Source organism: Perna viridis, chromosome 1, assembly GCF_037379345.1.
Source record: "Perna viridis isolate PV_CMFRI_1.1 ecotype Kerala chromosome 1, ASM3737934v1, whole genome shotgun sequence".
Taxonomy (NCBI): Eukaryota; Metazoa; Mollusca; class Bivalvia; order Mytilida; family Mytilidae; genus Perna; species Perna viridis.
Genome location: NC_142445.1, coordinates 24,481,808 through 24,502,916, shown reverse-complemented (window position 1 = coordinate 24,502,916; position 21,109 = coordinate 24,481,808). Strand labels below are relative to the sequence as shown.

The 21,109-nt window shown below is 31.3% G+C and overlaps 1 protein-coding gene across 3 annotated transcripts in view; it reads left to right on the top strand.

Moving 5' to 3' along the window:
- The first annotated feature begins 3,257 nt into the window (after nucleotides 1-3,257).
- The window catches only part of LOC148627895 (uncharacterized), a 42,864-nt gene continuing 25,012 nt past the window's right edge, over nucleotides 3,258-21,109 (top strand). The window contains exon 1 of one of the 3 annotated variants that reach the window (XM_088581349.1): nucleotides 3,258-3,660. In XM_088581349.1, the coding sequence (XP_088437475.1) occupies nucleotides 3,437-3,660 (224 nt within the window). In that variant the 5' untranslated portion in view covers nucleotides 3,258-3,436. Of the gene's footprint in view, nucleotides 3,661-5,658; nucleotides 5,776-17,872; nucleotides 18,043-21,109 lie in introns of those variants that run through there. The other 2 variants (XM_088581378.1, XM_088581365.1) reach the window with 2 other exon arrangements.

Sequence of the window (21,109 nt, the reverse complement as noted above, 5' to 3'; positions counted from 1 at the left end):
GTGCTTATGTCATGAAGACACAGGGGAATTTTAAATCAAAGGTCTTAATGTATAAAAGCAATGATCCTAGCTAATCTAAATGTCCTTCAATCTTCTTGTTTTGATCCCCTATCAAGGTTGAAAAAAGGAAACCATGTATATTGTGATTTTTTATACAAAAGCACTGTTAGTCTGTATATTTACTACCCAGAGTGAGGGGCAGTGTTAGGGAGAAGACATTGTACAGAGTATGCAAATCAATTTTCAATGCAAAGAGTAATCAATGGAACAAAGATTCTAGCAAAAATCAAAAGAATGTAATCCAGGGACAAAGTCCAGACATGGAAAACAGACCGGACAACAAAGAACTTAAAGTAACTAAAATAAAACATACAAAGTAACAAAAGTAAATGAGCAACTCAGACTCCACTAATATTTGGGATGTGGACCAAGTGCACTGGTAGGGTAAGCATACTCTACTTTTCTAGAAACATCCGCTTAGTTGTCCATAAAAAGTTCATAAAAGCACCCCTCTCTCCCAAAAACTTTTACCAGTATTGGTTTTTATAACCCCCCCCTTTAATTGATGATTACTATTAATAGCTCAACCTACAATATACAGAGGCAGATCAGAGGAGAGGTGTGCTGGACATATGCCCCACTGAAATAGTGACTTTTTTTGTATGAAATCTTAATATTTCTCCAGTCCAATCCCCTTAAATATTTTTGCCATGCTTCAATCTGCCTTAAGTACCATTCTGTGTAAAAATCAGGCAATTGGTGGCACATCAAGTCTTTTATGCCACAAATATATTCAGTGCATCTAGGAAACAACTGAAATTTAACCTGAAGCATCTATGACATAGATATTTTTTCACTGCTTATATAGGGAATATGTGTGGGAAAATTTTTCCGCCATTTTTCCATGGTGCATTTCAACTAAATTTGACCTATCAATATCGTAAAAAAGGCACATTTTACAAGCACTTTGATGGCTATTTTGGAGGTTATCAGGTATAAATACTTGGTTAATAAAATATACTTGGATAATGCAATAAAATTTCTGTTCTTTTTTCCTTTATGTGCCACATCTTATTTACATTTTGCCTGATTTTAAGATGGAGAAGTACTTAATATTCTATTGATACAATCCTTAACCTGAAAGTTGTGATCTGCAATAGTCTTTAAATAAACATTCCTTACAAGTGTAAGAAGGAAATTAAAACACTTCCAGGAATTTTATGCAGATCAAATGACCAAAGCTTTTCAAAAAGTATATTAGTAAGAAGCACTGCTTTCAAAATAATATGTACACAAAACTTGCAATTTTAAAGAATTCATATAATGACAAAACCAATCCTTTCCTTCAAAATTCTCAATGACTAGCCCATATAATATATTGGATTCAACTATCTCAAAACAAAAAAAGTATACATCATTTCATTAGCAAAATCAATTTTTACTAGCACTGGACTTCCGGCTAGTGGCTAAAGGTGAGCACTGCTGAACTATTTTTAAAGATCAAGATAAAACCCTACAAATTCAGTTTCTGAATTACCAGAGACAAAAAACTAATATCCTACAGAAGTCTGATTACAGTATTTCATTATCATTTTGATATTTGATCATGGAAATGTCTGAGCTATTTACATTCCAACAAAAAATAGAAGATTGCTTTTTAAGGAGGTAGACTTAGGGTAAGGGAAACAACTCATGAAATCAGTGATATGTTTGTATTATATTCAATTTCACCAAAGCCTCTCAAGCTTTTCTTTGAAACAGAATAAAATGAATCCAAGTTAACTAGATGCTTACATAAGATTGATGTAAAATGCTAAATACAAACGTTCCAATGATTTTTAATGAAATATTTGCCAAAGCAATCAAAATCTGATAGACAATTGACTGTACAAAGTAGAGGCTGGACACAAAACAATTTTCCAGTTACATGAATTGAACAATAACCCTCATAAATATCATTGAAATAATTTATATAAGTTAAAATCTAAAATGTCAACTTTAATATATATACACTTATTTATGTTTTGTTATTTGGTGAATGAGTTATTTTATATTGTATGACGGCATTATCGTTGATTTTTCTGCGACACAAATCACTGTATTCACGAACAATTCAGATCAAGTGAAAGTCAAACATTTTCTTTTATTTGAACAGGTAATGATAAAAACAAATAATTCAATATAAATTGTCTGTTAACATGAACTGTACAGTTAAGATTTGACATTATCTTAAAGCTTTTAACCTTATGTCAATCTCACCAATTTAGTATCAATGGATTTCAGTTTGTGATGAATTTTTAAAGGTGTGTTATATGATATGCTTTTTTGTGGTAAGAAATTTAAACATTATTTTGTTCATTGCTATATGAGTTGAATTATACAGTGAAATCTGTCGTAAAACCAAACCCTTGTTGGACTGAGAAAGGAGAAGGTTCGGATATGGCCAATATTGGCCTCAAAATTTGAAATTGTTCAAAATGAAGATTTTTATCATTTTTGTTCACATAAGTGTTTACACCAGCTAGTTCGATAAGATTTAGGCCAAAACAGAAAAGCATCTTGTCATTTTAGCACCAACAAAATTGTCTAAATGATGAAAAATCCATAAAATCTCAATATTTCAGCATATCTTTGATGGTTTTAGTGATAAACAAATGTGGCCACATTCATGTTCATTCTTGATCTTTATATATATTATGTAGTATTGAAAGATACAACATACATGTCAATATTTTGGATAAACACGGATGCGGCTACTTCCGTTTTAGGCAAAAATCATAAAAAAATATGTGAAAAAATGCAACAAAATTTCACTAATATTGTGTTAATTTTGACTGCTATTGTTAAAAGAAATTCATGATATGACCAAAATCAGCTGAGATGTATTTACTACAACCATTATCCTTTCAAATAAACTACCTAGTATAGACCAAAACAAATCCTTTTGAATACTGGGGCCAAAATAAGGCCTTACCGAACCTTCTTCTTTGTTTGGTTATGGCAGATGTTTGCTTCACACAGGTTCAAAATGTACTGAAATGGATATGAAGGGATTGCAGACGATGGTTGGATTACACAGGTTACCTATTTATCCAGAGTTCAGTTTAGACAGGTTTCACTGTACTAAATAAATTGTAATAAAACAAGGTTCTAACTGTCACTTGATTTGATAGATTAAATGGGTCAAATCAATAGGTTGTGCTTTTTAATGGAAATTTTTATCTGGAATTTGTTTTGAATTAAAAAAATATGACGAAAGTAGAAATCATAAAAGTTTAAATTCAAATTGGGAAATTTTTAATTGAAATTTAATGAGATTTTACTTCAAATACTTTGTTGTTTCCATTAGTGACAAACATTGTGTTATTTGCTCAATTTTTCAGTTTCTAAACATGCAAATATGGAATTAATTTAATGTAGATTTCAAAGTTTTGTTATGCCGTCTGCTCCCTTTCTCAGATGTAAATCTACAGGTTACAGAAAGAACACATGTCATCTCACAGAGAACAGCTCATATAAAATAATAACTGGACATATCAATGGTTCCAGTTCTTCAGTTTCATCACTGGTCAACAGATCCTATAAACAGCGAGTTGGGACTGTCTACAACACGGGTGACACAGCACCTGATGATTGTAAAACAACTCGGGTTAAACACAGGTAGGTCTGAGTCTTAGTTTTACTAAAAAGCTTTTAATCAAGCATGATGCAGACATGGATTTTGTCATTTGTTGACCAGGGGAACATCTTCCAATCAGAAACAAAAAAATATTTGAGGTTTCCTTTAATCCATCCTCAATTTCTTCAAAACCAGGATTTGCAAGTAGTCCCAAGGCCCAGTTTCATAAAAATTCTAAACTTGACATTTTCCTCAAATCCATCCTCAACTCAAATTTCTACCAATCAGATTGCTTGAAATTGAATATTTGAGGAAAAAAACTACAGAATTTGAAGAAATTGCAAGATGAGATTTTTCATAAAACCTAGGTCTGATCATACAATTACTTTTCATCATGAATATCAAAATCAAATTAATGGACAATACACATCCCTTTATAGAAACCTATTTATCTAACTTCTGATAACCTGAAAGGAGACCCTGCTTTTCAATAAAAAAGGATATTTTACAAAGTGGCATGTTTTGTTTGCAATTGAAGATGTTGAAGTGTAATAATCTATTCTTTTAGATTTTGACATGCAATCTGACAAGGAAGTCAAATAATATGTAATTATAGGTGAAAAGTGAAACAGATATGTGTAAAATACAAGCACATGTATGACTTAGCAGTTGAAATCAAGACTTGTTATATTTAGCCAATATTCATGTATGACTGAGCAGTTAAAATCAAGACTTATAATATTTAGCAAATATTGCAATTTATGCTTGATGCTTAAGTTTTGGAGATTAACTTGAACAAAATGATGTAAGTTTAAAATATGACTAATTCATAAAAAGATATGTAAAATTACAGTACTGGGTATATAATTTTAACTGGCTTGTATAAATTTGGTTGAGTTAATTGCTATATTCAAGAAAATCTTAATGCTGACATCAGTTATTGTAATCAGAACTTTTGGCATTGATTTTCCTTTTGACTTTGTTTTCAGATCAGGGTGAAATTTGTTTTCAGATCAGGCTGAAATTAGTTTTCAGATCAGGCTGAAAATCTTAATATTTATAGCAATTTTCCATAAATGAGTTTGCTTTAACTCTGTTTACATTTATGTATTAATACCATTAAGTATCATTCTGTGTGATAATCAGGCAATGGGTGGCACATGATATTTCTCAATTTGCCTAAAATATATTCAATACATCTAGAAAACAACTGAACAGCTATTTAAATTTATTCTTAAGCATCTGTTTGTTTGTTTGTTTGTTGGGGTTTAACGTCTGAGCAGCAATATTTCAGCTATATTCAGACTTATATTTTTTGACTGCTTATATAAGGAAAAAGTGCAGGAAAATGTTCCCGCCATTTTTCCATAGTGCATTTCAACTAAATTTGACCTATCAATATCTTAAAAAGGCAAATTTTACAAACACTTCGATGGTTATTTCTGGAGGTTATCAGGTATAAATACTTGGTTAATGCAATAAAATCTGTGTGTTTTTTCCTTTATGTGCCGCACCTTATACACATTTTGCCTAGTTCTTAGATGGAGAAGTACTTAATACAATTTTCTACAGTGACACAAACAATACCGTTATAAGAAATGCATGTCTTGTTACTCTAGCTCTTTTGTGGAAACTTAGAGAAAGTTATATTAAATTTTGAGTTATCTCCCCTTATAAATGCTTTCTATTCTAAACATTACTGTTTTATGTTACACATTTAATGTCCTCCCCTACAGTACATACTTTTACCATATTGCAAGAAAATGTTTAAAATTTCTTTTTTACTGTGTTCTATAACTTTTTTTATGACAAATACTTTTATGGCAGTAAATTTTAATGTCAAATTGGAAATGTGAGAGAAAATTAAAATAGTAATTTTTTTTAAAGACTTATGTAAATGATGAGAAGTCTTTAAATGTTTTGATTATGCAGCTAAACACTACTGGAGTGTAAACTATATAAATTATATTTATAAAGTAAAATTTAAGTTTGAACATCTTTATCTGGGAATTTGTTGACGTTCACTGCCCATAAACGGCTCATTAAATCCCCGTAAAAAAAGCACTTATTACAATGACAAAAGGTTCAGATTTAACATGCTGATGTAACTAAGATTAGGGGACAGTTTAATGGTGGGGTGAACCTCGCAACGATAGGTAAGTTAGTATGATACATCTGTAATTACATGTTTTCTCCACAGAAACTTTTCAACTACATGTATATTGTCAGTTTGAAAAATTAAAATATTTTTTAGTCAAATTCTTTCATTCTGAGCAATTTGTTTTAAAATTGTATTTTGCACTGTTGCAAATTTATTGTCATTTTTTGTATGAATTCTCATATAATTTTTCTGATTTTATATGACTAAAGAATTCTGAATTTTCTTGCTTTTAAATTTAACTATTGTGCAGTTTAATTAATGCAATTGGGACTGAGTTGAAATGGTAATAATATGGCAATAATAAGGCAATAACATGGCAATAATATGGCAATACCAAATACATGATTTTTAAGGGAAGCAAATTTGTCTTGAAATTGCAACAATCAAAATTACATTCAATTCTAAAATTATGGAATCACAATAATAAATGCAGTGTAGAAAAGTATCATGGTCAACTTGATGAAGTTGTTAATTATGACAGTTTGGCCTTCTCCACCATGATAACTGGTTTGTTCACCATTTTGTTTCCCTCTTTTATTTGAACCTGAATTCAGCATCATATGAGCAACGTAGGATGTATTTCTGGAAGCTGAAGATACTTACTCTACCAGTGCACCTTGTCCATACATGGCTTCCAGTTTTTAGTGAAGTCTGGGCCACGCATTTTTTTAAGTTTCTTTGTGTATTATATTGGTCTTGTCTAATGAGTTTTGTGTTCCTTTGTCTTATCAGGGTCTCTTTACTTTTATTGATACTCTGGTTACCACTCCCAGCTACGCTGTTATGAATTTAAAAGAAATATTTCATTCCTTTATATGACATTAAAGGTTGTCCTATTGCTCAGGATAAGTGAAACTACCGTTCGGACAATCAAATCTTATTCTTTTTTTAATATGCATTTACTAAAGAACAACCTAGATTCCAATTTGAACAAGTAGAATTTTCATTAACTTTCCTGATATGACACGGTTAATAAAATGTTAATGTTATACCCTGTATGTGCCTTTTCTTAAATAAGAGCTAAAAACTCAGTCCTATCTACATTGTACACGCCTATAATGCAAGACAACTCCATAAATTTATCCTGCCTCCTTCTGGGAGCATGACACTTACTACCTTTCACTTAAATATTTTTATTGTCTATCTTGGAGTTCTCATTCTCACATTAATGCACCATCAGGTCACATACTAATATAAATAGAAGTTCTATTAAATAACAATTATAGTCATGCTTATATGTTATTGTAAAAAGTATAGAAAGTGAATTAGCATATTTTCCTTTCTTCTCTTATCATAATTTGTTTAAAATTTCTAATGACTGATAAACCCTCTTTTATCCATTATAACATGCAAGTATTAGTGCATAGCTCATAGGCTTAAGGTTAAAAAAAAAAAACTATTTGGTTTCCCCGAACCCCGGTAGGAATTTTAAGCATATTTTTAATATATTTTTCTAGTATGGTAAGTCAAATGACTATTTCTGATCAATTCTTTGAATATATATATAGCTGCTGTCAGTTGTGCTAAGATGTGTCACAAGTCCTTCTGTGTGGTCTGTCTGTGCTAAAAAAACATTTTTTTTCATCCACTTGTTCAAATTTCCTTTTCCTTCAATATGTAAATGCTTTAAACACTCTTTAAAATCAATTTTACAGACTGCAGTTCACATTCTGTCTCAAATGTAAACCAAACTCCCTTTGGACTGAACCTTGTAGTCAAATTAAACAAATGTCTGGTTTACAGTAGTTATAAATTTATTAAAACTTGTAAATTGACTTCAGAAGATGTCTTGTTTACAGGCACAGATACAAGAAGAGCTATGCTGGGTGTATCTCCCACTAAAATTGGAATTTGTTTGATATCTGAAATTTTTCACCAGTTCTATCCCCCAAAAATTTATTTCCTTGCTTTGCTTGGCCTTTAATTTTATTTGCAACATCCCTAACCTGAAATCCTTGATCCACCTCTAACCTGAAATCCTGAATTTACCCCTAGTCTAAAATCCTGGATCCACCCCTAACCTGAGATCCTGGACCCACCCCTTATCTGAAATCCTGGATCCACCCTAACCTGAAATCAATCCTAAATCCACCCCTTACTTGAATTCTTGAATCCATCCATTACCTGAAATCCTGAATTCACCTCTAACCCGAAACCATGGATCCATTTCTAACCTGAGATCCTTGATCCACTTCTAACCTGGAATCCTTGACCCACCTCTGAACTGAAATCCTGGATCCACACCTTTCTTGAAATCCTTGATCCACCCCTTTCATGAAATCCTGGATCCACCTCTGGTTAATACATGTTTCTAGTTTATCCAGGGTTTTGTTTACACAGGTTTATAGTTTATTCATAGTTTAAATTAGACAGGTTTCTATTTTATCCAGGATTTGGATTAGACAGGTTTCTAGTTTATCCAGAGTTTATAATAGAGACATCCATTTTTCTCATGCAGTATATTACTATTTTAGTAAATAGTGACTTGTACAATTAAAAACAGACAAAAAATACAAAAGGACTACTTTCAAGTCTACATTTTCATCATTACACCCCCACTTTGAGTGTTGGTATATAATGATAGGGGTGTCAGTCCTTCCTTCCATCCGTACTTCTTTCCTTCCTTCTGTTATACAGAGGGGTACCAATGTCTTATCAGTTACTCCTCCTACACCTATGAAGGTACCAGTATCGTATTGCATATCCCTGAGCAGGTTTACGTCAAAACATGGATGCTATAAAAATATAGTGCATTTTCTTTTTGCCTCTCTACAAACTAGTATTTTGTCAAAAGATATGAACAATGACTTATAAAATAGAGCAAACATCACACTGTAAGATGAAGAACTTTTTTAAAAGAAAATCTAACATAATATCATAAAAATGTTCCACTGAAAAGGTTGGTTTGGTGAGTACAAAACGAAAGTGAAAGTAGGGAAAATGGCTATTTATAGTTCGAGACTACTTTTCTGTCCGATCTTCGTGGACTCACCCTATTTTCTTTGCGGGAAATTATTTTTTCACATGTCCTTAGAAATGCTACATAAGTGAAAGTTTTATTGAATCAATTTACATATTTTTTAAAAAATCCTAAAAATATGCACTTCACTATAGAAGTCCAAGGGAAAATTAATACGATACTGAGACCTAGTAAGCCAGTTTTTCAAGTAAAGTTGGATATTCAGCAAGTGGTCTTTACCAGCTGAAAAAGTAGTACCCCAATGCAGGTAACACTTTTAAGATGAATTAGCCAACTTTTGAACCTGACTTTTTATGGTAGCTCTGTTTTTTTGCATTTATGGTTAATCTTTACCAAATTTGGAAATGCATTTTGTTTTCATGAACTTGTATAATATCAGTTCAATAAAATTATTATCTTGACTGTTTATGATGAGCATATCTATATTCATGTAACCTAAAGCAAGTAATACTCCTGCATAAAGGATAGTTTTCAAGTTACAACACATTTTAAGTATGTGGTTAGGACTTGAAAATAGTCATTTTCCATACATTGCCTCTTATATATGAAAAAATGAATATTTTTTTTATTTTTTGTTTTTCTTTCAAATAAATAGCTAAAATGAGTTGCCATATAACTGTGTGGTTGATTTAAACACAGAAATGTCACAAAAGTCAACATCCAATTTTTTAGTGGACTTTGTTTAGTGGTTCAAATGGACAGATTCTAATGCGGCAAGAAAAATAAAGGTGTTTTTTCATATAAAAACTGAATTTTTTCAAAAAGTATCTAAAGCAGACAGTTGTTATTATAATATTTATACCAATAAACTATTTTTCTTGCATCATAGCTATCTGTTTTAAAGAAAAAGTCCTTTTCCTGTCATATTGAGGTCCTTTTGTATCTGCCTGGGGTACCAAAATGGCTTAAAATCTGTATTTTCTGCATATGAAAAGCTATATTTTTTTAAAACTATGATATTGGTATAATTGTTTTTTGGATTTATTATAATTGAAATGACCATATCTATAGTTTAAAACAGTTGGTTGTACCAGTCATTATACTTTACTTTAAACAAGAGGCTCCCTTGAGTTAAAGACAAAAACGGAGGTTCGAATATTAATATTTCCATATATGGAAGTCACAAGTGGGGATTAAATAATGATTTGGAACTCATAGTACAGCTCATGTATCTACCATGTCAGAATAAACCACAAATTTGCTTAGTTTGACTAATGCAGCAGCTTTTTATCAAAAGTAATATTTTCTGGCTAACACTGAGATATTAGTCTCATGCCTGGAATAGGGTACCTATATAAAAACTTTAATAGAAAACTCATGTTTATAGCAGGGCAATGATGTTCTGAATTTTCAGTATGAAAATGAATACTCTAGCAGAAAAACAACAACTTTTATGATTATATTGAAATGTTTATTAGTAATAGGTACCAGTATCGTATTGCATATCCCTGAGCAGGTGTACGTCAAAACATGGATGCTATAAAAATATAGTGCATTTTCTTTTTGTCTCTCTACAAACTAATATTTTGTCAAAAGATATGAACAATGACTTATAAAATAGAGCAAACATCACACTGTAAGATGAAGAACTTTTTTAAAAGAAAATCTAACATAATATCATAAAAATGTTCCACTGAAAAGGTTGGTTTGGTGAGTACAAAACGAAAGTGAAAGTAGGGAAAATGGCTATTTATAGTTCGAGACTACTTTTCTGTCCGATCTTCGTGGACTCACCCTATTTTCTTTGCGGGAAATTATTTTTTCACATGTCCTTAGAAATGCTACATAAGTGAAAGTTTTATTGAATCAATTTACATATTTTTTAAAAAATCCTAAAAATATGCACTTCACTATAGAAGTCTATGGGAAAATTAATACGATACTGAGACCTGAATGGAGTTAAATTAAACTCTCACAGGATGTTTATTACCGGTACATGTTCCTACTGTGCACCTCCTATTTAAGATTTCGATCCTAATCAAATTTGAGGTTAAAAGTTACATGTTATCAACTTAGGGGAGAGTAGGAGAGAGTAGGGGAGAGTAGGGGTATCAAGTTGGAGAGCATTGCTCACAGTTTTTATAGTTTTTATTTGGGCTGAACCTTGATATCTCATTTGAAGTATAAAATAATTTAATTATTTTGAAAATATGGAGCATCAATTATTTAACTCTCAAGAACTTTTCAACAACCTCAGTTATATAGCTTTTCTCCTGACCCCACTGAGATTGTCAGAAGGACTTGAATGCCCAACATAATAACCCTATTTATTTAGAAATACCAGTAGTGAAATTATTTCACATAAAATTACTCTACACCTGTTAGTATCACTGAACAATTTCCGCTGACAAAATATTAACGCGTATTTCACCATTCAAATGATTATCCATACAGTTAGGATTTAAAACAAGTCAGCTAAAAGAATGCACATAAATTTGACAAAAATTTTAATATCAATGAAATGGTGTCAATAAAATGAATCTTTATCCCATTAATCTGCCTGTCTAGAAGTCGGCCCTCTTTAGGCTGATACCGATCTTCACTTTTATGGAGATGCTAGGCTCTATAAAGTAAATTAATTCTTTTCAATTATAAACTGTATTCAATTTAGACATCTTTAGATCAAGTTTCATGATAATCAGTTTAAATATTCACTTGGTGTAAATTTACAGTGACCTATGTCTCACAAATCTTGCTACATTAAAGACCTCCTTATGTATTTTTAATTAAAAAATCATGGATATTGGTATTAGGAAAACATGATGTAAAACTATAATCAGAATAAACCCTAAATTATCTGCATCAATGGAGGATATGATAATACAGTGTTCAAGTAACATCTACAAAATTCAAGGATAAACATACCAAATTTTACTTTCATTTTAAATTCGATTTTTGCTCTAGAAGGGGGGAAATGTTGTATCTGTAAACAAGTATCATACATCTTTACTTAACTCCAGGGAATAGGGTTGGCCCTTCCTTAGGTAGTTACCTTAAAAATTATGATTTAAACAGTCTATTTCTTATTTATATGTGTATTTAAGTTCAAATCTCTTTGTCAATTGCCCTGTTATTAACTACCTAAAGAAATTTGTCAGGTGATTATCATTTAATCAAGAGAAGACCAACTCTATTCTCTGTAGTAAACTATATTACATGCTGTAAGATGTGTCTGGACTAACACACTAGACCTTTGTCCCATACCTTCTTTTGAGGCAAAATGGTTGGATAGGTTGAGTGGCAAAATTGACCCAAGTCTCTGAACAAATGGTACCCCAGTTTGTTTAAAAATTAAATTCTGCATTTGCCTCCATATAAAACTAACTGTGTAACCTAAAACTATATAAAGCCACACAAAATCTCTATCATTCCACATAATGAAAAATGGCAAAGTCCCAGGAAACAGGAAGTTGATATCTGACAGCACCCATAATTGCTTACAACATATGCCCATGCAGCTATATGGAGCCACACACCAAAAACGAAAGTGTTTAAAATAAATTTGAAAATTGCATAATTCATTACTTGAATATGTGCCTTCGTTAAAAACAAAGTTTCATTGCTGTTAATGCATGTGTTGCACTAAAATTGTAGATGAAAAAAATAGCAGAATATGAAAATTTCAACGCATTGTGTTTAAATAGCTTATTTCATTAGACATTTTTATGTAGAAAATATAGAATGCATTTGTCAGATTCTTTAATATTTATACAAAAATAGCTTTCTGTTCCATCACAACTTCTGACAAAAGATTTTGTTGTTCATAGCTTGTGCTCTATATATTTGGATTAAAAAACTGCTTCTAATTCTCTCATTTTTGTGAAAATTCTTTGAAGACTGTGTAGAAGCAGAGGTTTGTGTCCTCCGTGTGACTAAATTATGACACAGCAGTTTGCATTTACTGTATATATTAGTATTCAGATAGTTTTTAGCTTTGAAATAGGCAAATAGGAAATTTCAAATAGTAAGTTGAAACTTTTGCAAAATAGTTGGCCTGAAACTAGTGTTAGTGAATCTACTCCTTTGGAATCAATTCGTCCATCACTTTACAAGATAATTGAGATGAAATTCGAACAGACATATGAAATGACTGACAGACATTTAGCTTTTTTTAACTAGAAATTTTTTAATGGTTATGCATTATTTACTGGTAATTGTTTAAGTATGTTTAATTCCATAATGCAGAAATCTATGCAAGATATTCATTATTCACAAGTTGAGCTTTGAGTGGAAGTTTTATAGAAATCATTTTTTTTGTCATTTTGAAAAGTGCTATTTACAGTAAAAGTTGTGCTGTAACATAAGAAGGCATCAATAGAAGTGTAACATCTGCTTAGATCTAGCAATATGATGAATCGTCTATTATCTGCTCTATAGAATATAAAAATGTACCTAGATCTATTATGTTACACCATCTGCTAATGACGATGTTTGTGTACAATGCTTTGTACTGTTCTGTAGAAAATCAAGTATCTAATTATGAATTTATTGGAGTTTAATTGATTTGGTTTTTTGGTTTACATGCATTACCTACAGTGAAAGCTGGTTCTGTCCATTCATCCATTTGTCCATCATGCTTATGAGTACCTAATATGTGTAATCTGTATTACAAAAAGTATTGAAGCAATATTATTTCTTTGAAGTTTTCAAAATGATTATATACATATTGGAACACATGTGCCTCCTATTATGGAGAAATTAATTAATTGTTTCCTACACTTTGAGCATGCTGGACTAAGCTATTTTTGTCACTTCATATTGTGAACAGTACCTATCTTGGGTAATCTGTAACTGTATTTTAACTTTGCACAGTGACTATATAGATATTGAAGATGTGCACCTCATATTTTGGAGATGATTGGTAATTTTTTTCCTACATTTTAACTTGTTGAACATTTTTTTCAGCAGTATATACTATCATTAGGACACTACACATGTAAAGTAACTCACAATGTAGTTTTTTTTTCAAATTTTACTAGTTAGTGTTTATAGACACATTGAAGACACTTATGTGCTGACAAATATATAGGATTGCGACGCAGATCCAGACATGTATTGGTAATATTTTTTAAATAATCGCTTTGAACATGGGCAGATCCAATGGCGCACCCTGGAGGCCGTGGCTTTCTTATGTTCTATAAAAGTTTGGTTGATTATGTAGAAAAACTGGAAATCATTGGAGGAGCACCTCCTCATCCCCTTTAAGCCAGAAAGTGACTCCCTTAAACATTTTCGGGATTTTTGGATTTCCCATGCCTTTTTTCATGTGTTCTTTGATTATGACATCATATTCTTCTATAAGTTCTGTTTCTTCTAAAGAACTTCTAATTAACTGAATTTGTCCTGTCCTTCCTTCCTTCCTCATAGGAGAGTTTCAATTCATCTGAGAAAGAAAAGATGGAGATGCATTTATAGAATAAAGTAAACCATAATTTATTTTAAGAATTTATTTACTTCTGTTGCAACTCAGTTTCCTTTCAACTGTATACACCTGTACATATCATGCAGTATGTTCTGTGAGATTGTTGTACACAATTAAAACTACATTGGATAGAGTTATGTAAATGTAGTTCATTTCAGGGGTGGATTCAGGATTTTAGGTTAGGGGCATAAATAATATTAATGAAAAATAAAATTTCATGCAAACAATTTTTTCTCATTTTTATGGGGTTGAGTGGATGGGGGATTGGGTGGGTTAGCATACGCCTGGCATGCCTTTCATTGCCTCTTTATCTGTGATTGATTCCAGTCAAACTTATATGGAGGAGGTAAGGATGATGGTTTTTAAGATTTCATGTTATTAGAGGAAATTTTACACTTCATTGTTGCAGTCTAATGTAATTTAAAATTAAACCTAAAGTTACGAATTGACATGTTTAAGAGGCTGCCCATGAACCAAGGCAATGAGTTGCATATGCCAAAAATTCTGTTTCCAAAATTTGTTATTTATTATAGATCACAAATACATGTTTATGTTGGTTTGTAATTTACTTAAACAAGAAAGAGAAAAAATACACAAAAAGCACTAAAAACTTTAAAATAATATTAGTGCTCTTGTAATACCCATCCTCCAAAAAGTTATCTGTCTGTCCATACATGTGTAGATGAAATCTTAAGTATGTATAAATTAATTTTTCTGAAACTTTGCACAGTTGTTCCAGAAGTGCAGTAAAGCCATTTTGAACATTTTGCCACCCCCCATTGTTTACCCTTTACCATGGCACTTATCATATAATGTTCCATCAATGCCTAATTTTTTTTTCTGGCTTGATTTTCAGATGAAATGCAAAACTATTCACTCTTTCATAATGTGGTGATTTTGTGCTCCCTGAGGTCAATGTGTGTGAAAAAAAACTCTACTTAAGAATGCTACCATGGACAAAAAAATGGAAATTGTGAAATGTAAAAAAAAAAAAACGTACTATAACCTAAAACCAAGACTATAAATACCATCATAGGTCACTATAATGTCTTTAACAGGTGTAAAGTACAGAAAGGCCCCCATGACAAAAGTAAAAAATCCCACATATCAGGAACTATTGCCATTGTGAAATTTCAAAATATCTTTGAACTGCTTTGCCTTAATGTAAGATCATGTTTTTATATCTGCTGTAATCAAATTAATTCGATATAAACATTTTCCAGAAGAAAAGAAAATGACCAAAATTGATTACCATTTAGCAGAATTTTACATAAAACAGACAAGCTGTTCTGACGTTAATTTATTTTATGATACTGTACGAATTATATTACAAGGAGTAGGTGCATCATTGATTAAGTTAACCTATATCAAGAATTTAAATTACATTAAAGAAATTGAAGTTTAATGTGAAGAAAGCATTAGTATGCATTTGGTTTTACATATAGAGTTAGCTTAAAATGTCATAAAATTCAATAATCTGTTGTGTCATGTAAAATACTATTTTGTCTAACTGGTTTTTAATCTCATTTGAAATATTAGACAAAAATGGAAGCTATTCAAACACTTCATCTTCTTGCTTTGTCATAAACACCCTTTTGTTTCCTATATTATGGGAATTAAAGTGCATACCCTGATGATGTTCAGGGAATAAAGTTTGTCTTTTATTGATTAAATAAACATTACCTGATGAATTTTCATTGTTAATTAATTGGAGGATAGAGAAGGAGGTGAAAACTTTCTATCAATGTCTATTGAATTGACTGATAGAATCTTGTTCCGTCCATTACCTAAGGAAGTTCATCAGGTGATTTTTATTTAACCAAGGGAAAACCAACTCTATTCCCTGAACATCACCACTGTATGTACTGTTAAATTGTGAAATAGATATGACCTTCAGTCAGTTTTTATTAGTTGATAAAATGACATACATGTATATAAAATTAAGATTCAGTTTAAAATCATCAAAATTCAGAATATATTTCTTGTTACATCAAGTACTTAGTGAGTAGTTCTTGCTGAATGATTTTTTTTTGTGCACAGTAATTGTTTGTGCATCTTTTATGTGCAGATGTAAAGTTTATGAATTAATGCATATTGACTGTAAAGTTTCTAATTAAAAATACCAAATATCTAGAAGATTAATGATTTTAATGAAAAAGACTTTGTAAATATTTCACAATAGTGGGGAGTCATTATTTTTCAATATTTTTTTACTATTCCTGGAGACTGGAATGTTGCATAAAGCCATACCAAACCTTGATTTTAATTTTGTTTTTACTTTTCCTGGTGAATGGAATGTTGCATAAGGCCATACCAAACTTATTTATGTCCTCTTTTTAAGTCGCTAGTATTGTTAGGACTTTTTGCAATCGTAATTATAGTACTTAATATTCACATGTGATTTGCATATTTGTAGTTATACGCCACATGATGCTGCAGATCCCCACCGTGTTTACTGCCATAACATCATAGTTCTAGTTTCATACAAGATAAAAATGAACATCTTATATATCATACATGTGTGTTCTACATGTGTTTCTTACTTGTATGAGAACGGGAAGTTTACATGAAATGATTGGTTAGCTTTGAACATTACCCAGTTTCTAATTCAGGCAGTGAGGCTCATTACAAGACTATATAGGTCATATACATTAGCACGCCATTATTAATGAATATTCATTGCCAGCTGCTTAATTTTGTCACTTAACTGGTTCCCTGGTCAGTTATATCATAAGCAACCCAAAGATCACTACATTTTGGATGTTGAAAGTAAGCCAAAATCAGTGTCGATGAATATTTGACGATTATCGACTTTGAAGACTTCAGTCTGATTTTTTCTTTATAAAGAGAAGCATTTTAGTGAATGGGATTTTTAATCCTTTTAAAGAAAGTGTATGCAGATGCCATTCTTTTCTACTGTCTCCAAACGTCAAAGCACTTTTATGGGATAAATTGCAAATAAAATCAACAAAATTTGCATTGAAAGATTGGAACATAGTCAAGTTTAGTATTTATTCAAAATATTGCAATTTAAAAATCCAACAAGGTGAGACCAGGCTTAACTGAATGCTGAATAATCCCAAACCCTGTCTAAACCAAACTCTGAATAATCCCAAACCCCGTCTAATCCAAACTCTTATTAAAGTACCTTATTATCAGTTTAAATGTATTTTGAACCTCAGTAAACCATACACCTGTCAAAACTAAACTAATTTTAATGTTTAAAAAAAGATTTGGTTTAGAGAGCTTTGACTGTATCAATAATGATTTATATAATGTGGCCTTTTATCTTCTACACCTTGCCTTATGTAATTGAACTAAAGAGATATTTACAAAAATTTCAATACTATGGGTAGGAGTAACCCACTGCAATTTTAAGTCTTTAAATTTCTGTTCTTACCAAAATAACATTCTTTTCAAACCATACAACCTGCTTTCATAGTTATGAAAGAAGTGTCTGACAAATTTGATTAAATTGTTAAATCTGTGAATTAAATACCGGTAGCTCCATAGTGGGGTCCTAATACATTCTTTACCTATTTATACCAATATAAATCCGTCAACTCCATCGACTTTCAATCAATTTCTATTTTCTTTCCCTTTAATGCATCTATTTCTTTACATGTTCCATGTTCAAACGTTGAGATAAACATTTTTTTAAATGTTAAGTAGTTCATTTATGAAATTTAGATGAATATTTAGGTAATTTAAAATGTGAATTTTCCCAGACTAATATTACCCATGAATGGTTTTATATAAACTCTTTCGTACAGTTGATCCTTCCATGATGCTGTCATTTCCCTTCTAGCCTTTGTTGGAGTTACTTTATTAAGGTTATAAAATAATTAATTCTGAAAAAGGTAAGCAGCTTTTATTTTATTAAGTATATAGAAATGTACATTTTAAGGCTTTTAGGCTTTTCCTGTCAAAATATTTGTTGGAAATTATAATTATATAATTTAAAAAAATGCTTTTTTTGTGTTATGAATTACACAGTACTATACTGTTTTGGCTCCTTTATCTTTTCATGTGAGAAATCTGTGAAGTGCTGCGGTGAATCGTGAGATTTTGAGAAAAAAGAGCAGAATATTATTTGCTCATTTTGCTCAAAATTTTGCACAAATTTAAGTAGCAGTCTTTCTAAAATTAGACAGAATGTGATTAATGCATGTCAAAAACCCACCAAATTCAGTCTTTATTTCTTGTTCAGAAACAGCTACTGATCACATGACCAATCTTAATTTTTCATTTGGTTGTTGTGCTTTTGAGATAAAAATTATATAGATTGTACATGAAATTTGAACTTTGCAAGAGTTATCGTTCTTGATTCGGTCATTTGGTTGATTTTAGTGGGAGATGAATGTATGATTTTCTAAAAAGTGCAGGACTAAATGCAGAATTGATTATTGTTTTGTGAAAGTATAGCATATGTAGACTGAAAAAGCATAATTTTTTGGGTGCATTTTTCTTCACCATGAATCACTTTACTACTGGCGGTGTCTGAATTTTATATGGACTGGTACTTAGAAAAAAATGGGGGTACAATGAAAGTGGGGAACTACAACATTGTGAATAAATGTACTCTCTTGGTTGGCATGGCCAAACAACCAAGGAGTTTCAGATGTCTTCTGTAAAACTTTTGAAGTAATTTTTTTATTCTGGTGGCATTTAAATCATGTTCCTCTCTAACTATTTCTCTTTTTTTCATTTGATTAATGTATTCTTATTAGGAGTTCATACAATGCACAAATGCATGAGTTATAAGTTTGTAGTGCTTCTTTGCATTAATTTTTAGCCTTGACCTTTATACTATTGTATTATCCTATTGGACCCTATGAATTTCCAGGACATCCTCAAACCTTAGTTGGGTTTACTACATAGAAAAACTGGAAATTTCTGGAGCACCCTATCCCTCTAGGCTAGTCAGTGACCTCCCCCCTAATTTCTGGATCCTCCACCAAAATTCTTGTTAATCTGACGCTGTTGCTTTTTTGTAACAGAAAAATAAATCCACATATTTTTTTTCTCAGCATGTGTATTCCAACCACCTGTCGTAAATTTCCTTGGAGATTGTTTGGGTGGAATAGATAGGTTTCTATATACATGTATTTTATATTATCTAATAGCACCAGGAGGTGGATTGAGCAATGAAATCATACATTAAATTAAAATAAGCAACTATAGCATCCCTAAATCCTATGTAGTTTATGACAGTAGCTGACTGGAACTAGCATGTATTTCCCCACCATCCTTTCATAACTCAAACTTTTATTTCAATTTATGCAGCAGTATAATGTTATAATCAGCAGTTTGATTTCCCTTTTATTATGAATTCTACACATTTTTCTGAAATTTTGGAAGATACCTAACCCCACCATTGTTTTATCTTAGGTAATTATATAGTGAACTCATGCTTAAAATCCATAAATTATTCAATGTGATTCTTCCATATCTATGGAAAGTAAATATGATATTATCTCTTATCATACACATTGTTTTGGAGAAGTTTATATAATGCATGTGGTACATGTAATAGTTAACAATGATAGTGATGATGGCCACATGAATGTATTAAGTGAAATATTAATCTTTTTGTGTTTGCTATATTTTAGCCTGCTTGCTCATTGTTAGTACTTTTCCGCCTAAGAGTCATGCAAATATAATCAGATCTGTGTACAAGAGGATGGGAATGTAAGGGATAGGAACACATAGCAAATTCAAGAGTTTTTAATAGAATACCAGATTTTTTTTCCATTCAAAGGAATTTTTTGCCCCAGATTCGTTTATTTGCAGATTGTCATTAATGTTTACACCCCAGGTGTTTGGCAAATGAGTTTTTTTTTTATACAAAAAAAAAAAAAAAAAGATTTTTTACTCCATCAAATTGGTATGTTTGCTAAGTAAAAATGTGTAGACTCTATCAAAGTAGTATGTTTGCTCAGACAATATTTCACCCATTGCCAGAATCTTACAAGGCCTACATGTAGTACTTTAGTTCAAAGGGAAAAATAGTCCTAAGACTTCCTGATTGCTACAATAATGTGAAATGTTTTCTATTTTATTGGTACTTTACTGGCAATGTATGATCTGACCATTACAGAAACAATACTTAAGCTTCTTTTTTTATTTACATTTTATTGGTTTTGGTTTTGTGATACAGTCTGTTGTGCTCATTCAGGTGGTATGGAAAACATAAAGAAGAAATTAATTAATGTTTCATCATCTTCCTTTATTTTGACTACTTATATGGTACTTAGATCGAGAAAAAGGAGAAAAAAATGGATATTTACATTATTACTGAGATTATACATAATTTGACACTTAATACTATTGACTTTTGACAGATGTTCCAGGAATCCAATCATAGTTCAGGGAGAGGTGACTGTGATTTTTTCCAATCCGATATTAATTTCCTGCTTTAATACTTTTCACTGTTGTAGAAGGGATAACTTTTTGCATCTTTTTTGTTTTTTTGTCAGGTAAGAAACAGAGGTTTTATTTTGAATTTAAAAAAAAATATCATTTTCATGGATGGCGTAGCCTGTAATGCTGACAAAAAAAAATAAGGCCATGATGTTAAACAATGAATTCTGCTTATTTGTAGATCTAACTTAATTTTCTAAAATTTTAATGAAGTTTGTAGTTGAGGCCCATCAATGATGGTCTCAGTAATCACTAAATCACCATTTTTGGTTGTGGTGTGCTGGTGCATTAATCAGCTTATAGAATGGTGAAAATCGATTGGGTTGGTGGACAGCCTTGGAAGGGAAAATACTTTGGTAACAGTTTTCTCTGCAACTATAAATCACAGCCACTAGATAATTGGTATGCAACTTCAGTATGGACCAGGCCTAATATCCTGGGATTTGATTTCTGTCACACTTCTACTTCTTGTTTATGGCAATCTGGCCATTTCTGTGTTTGAAC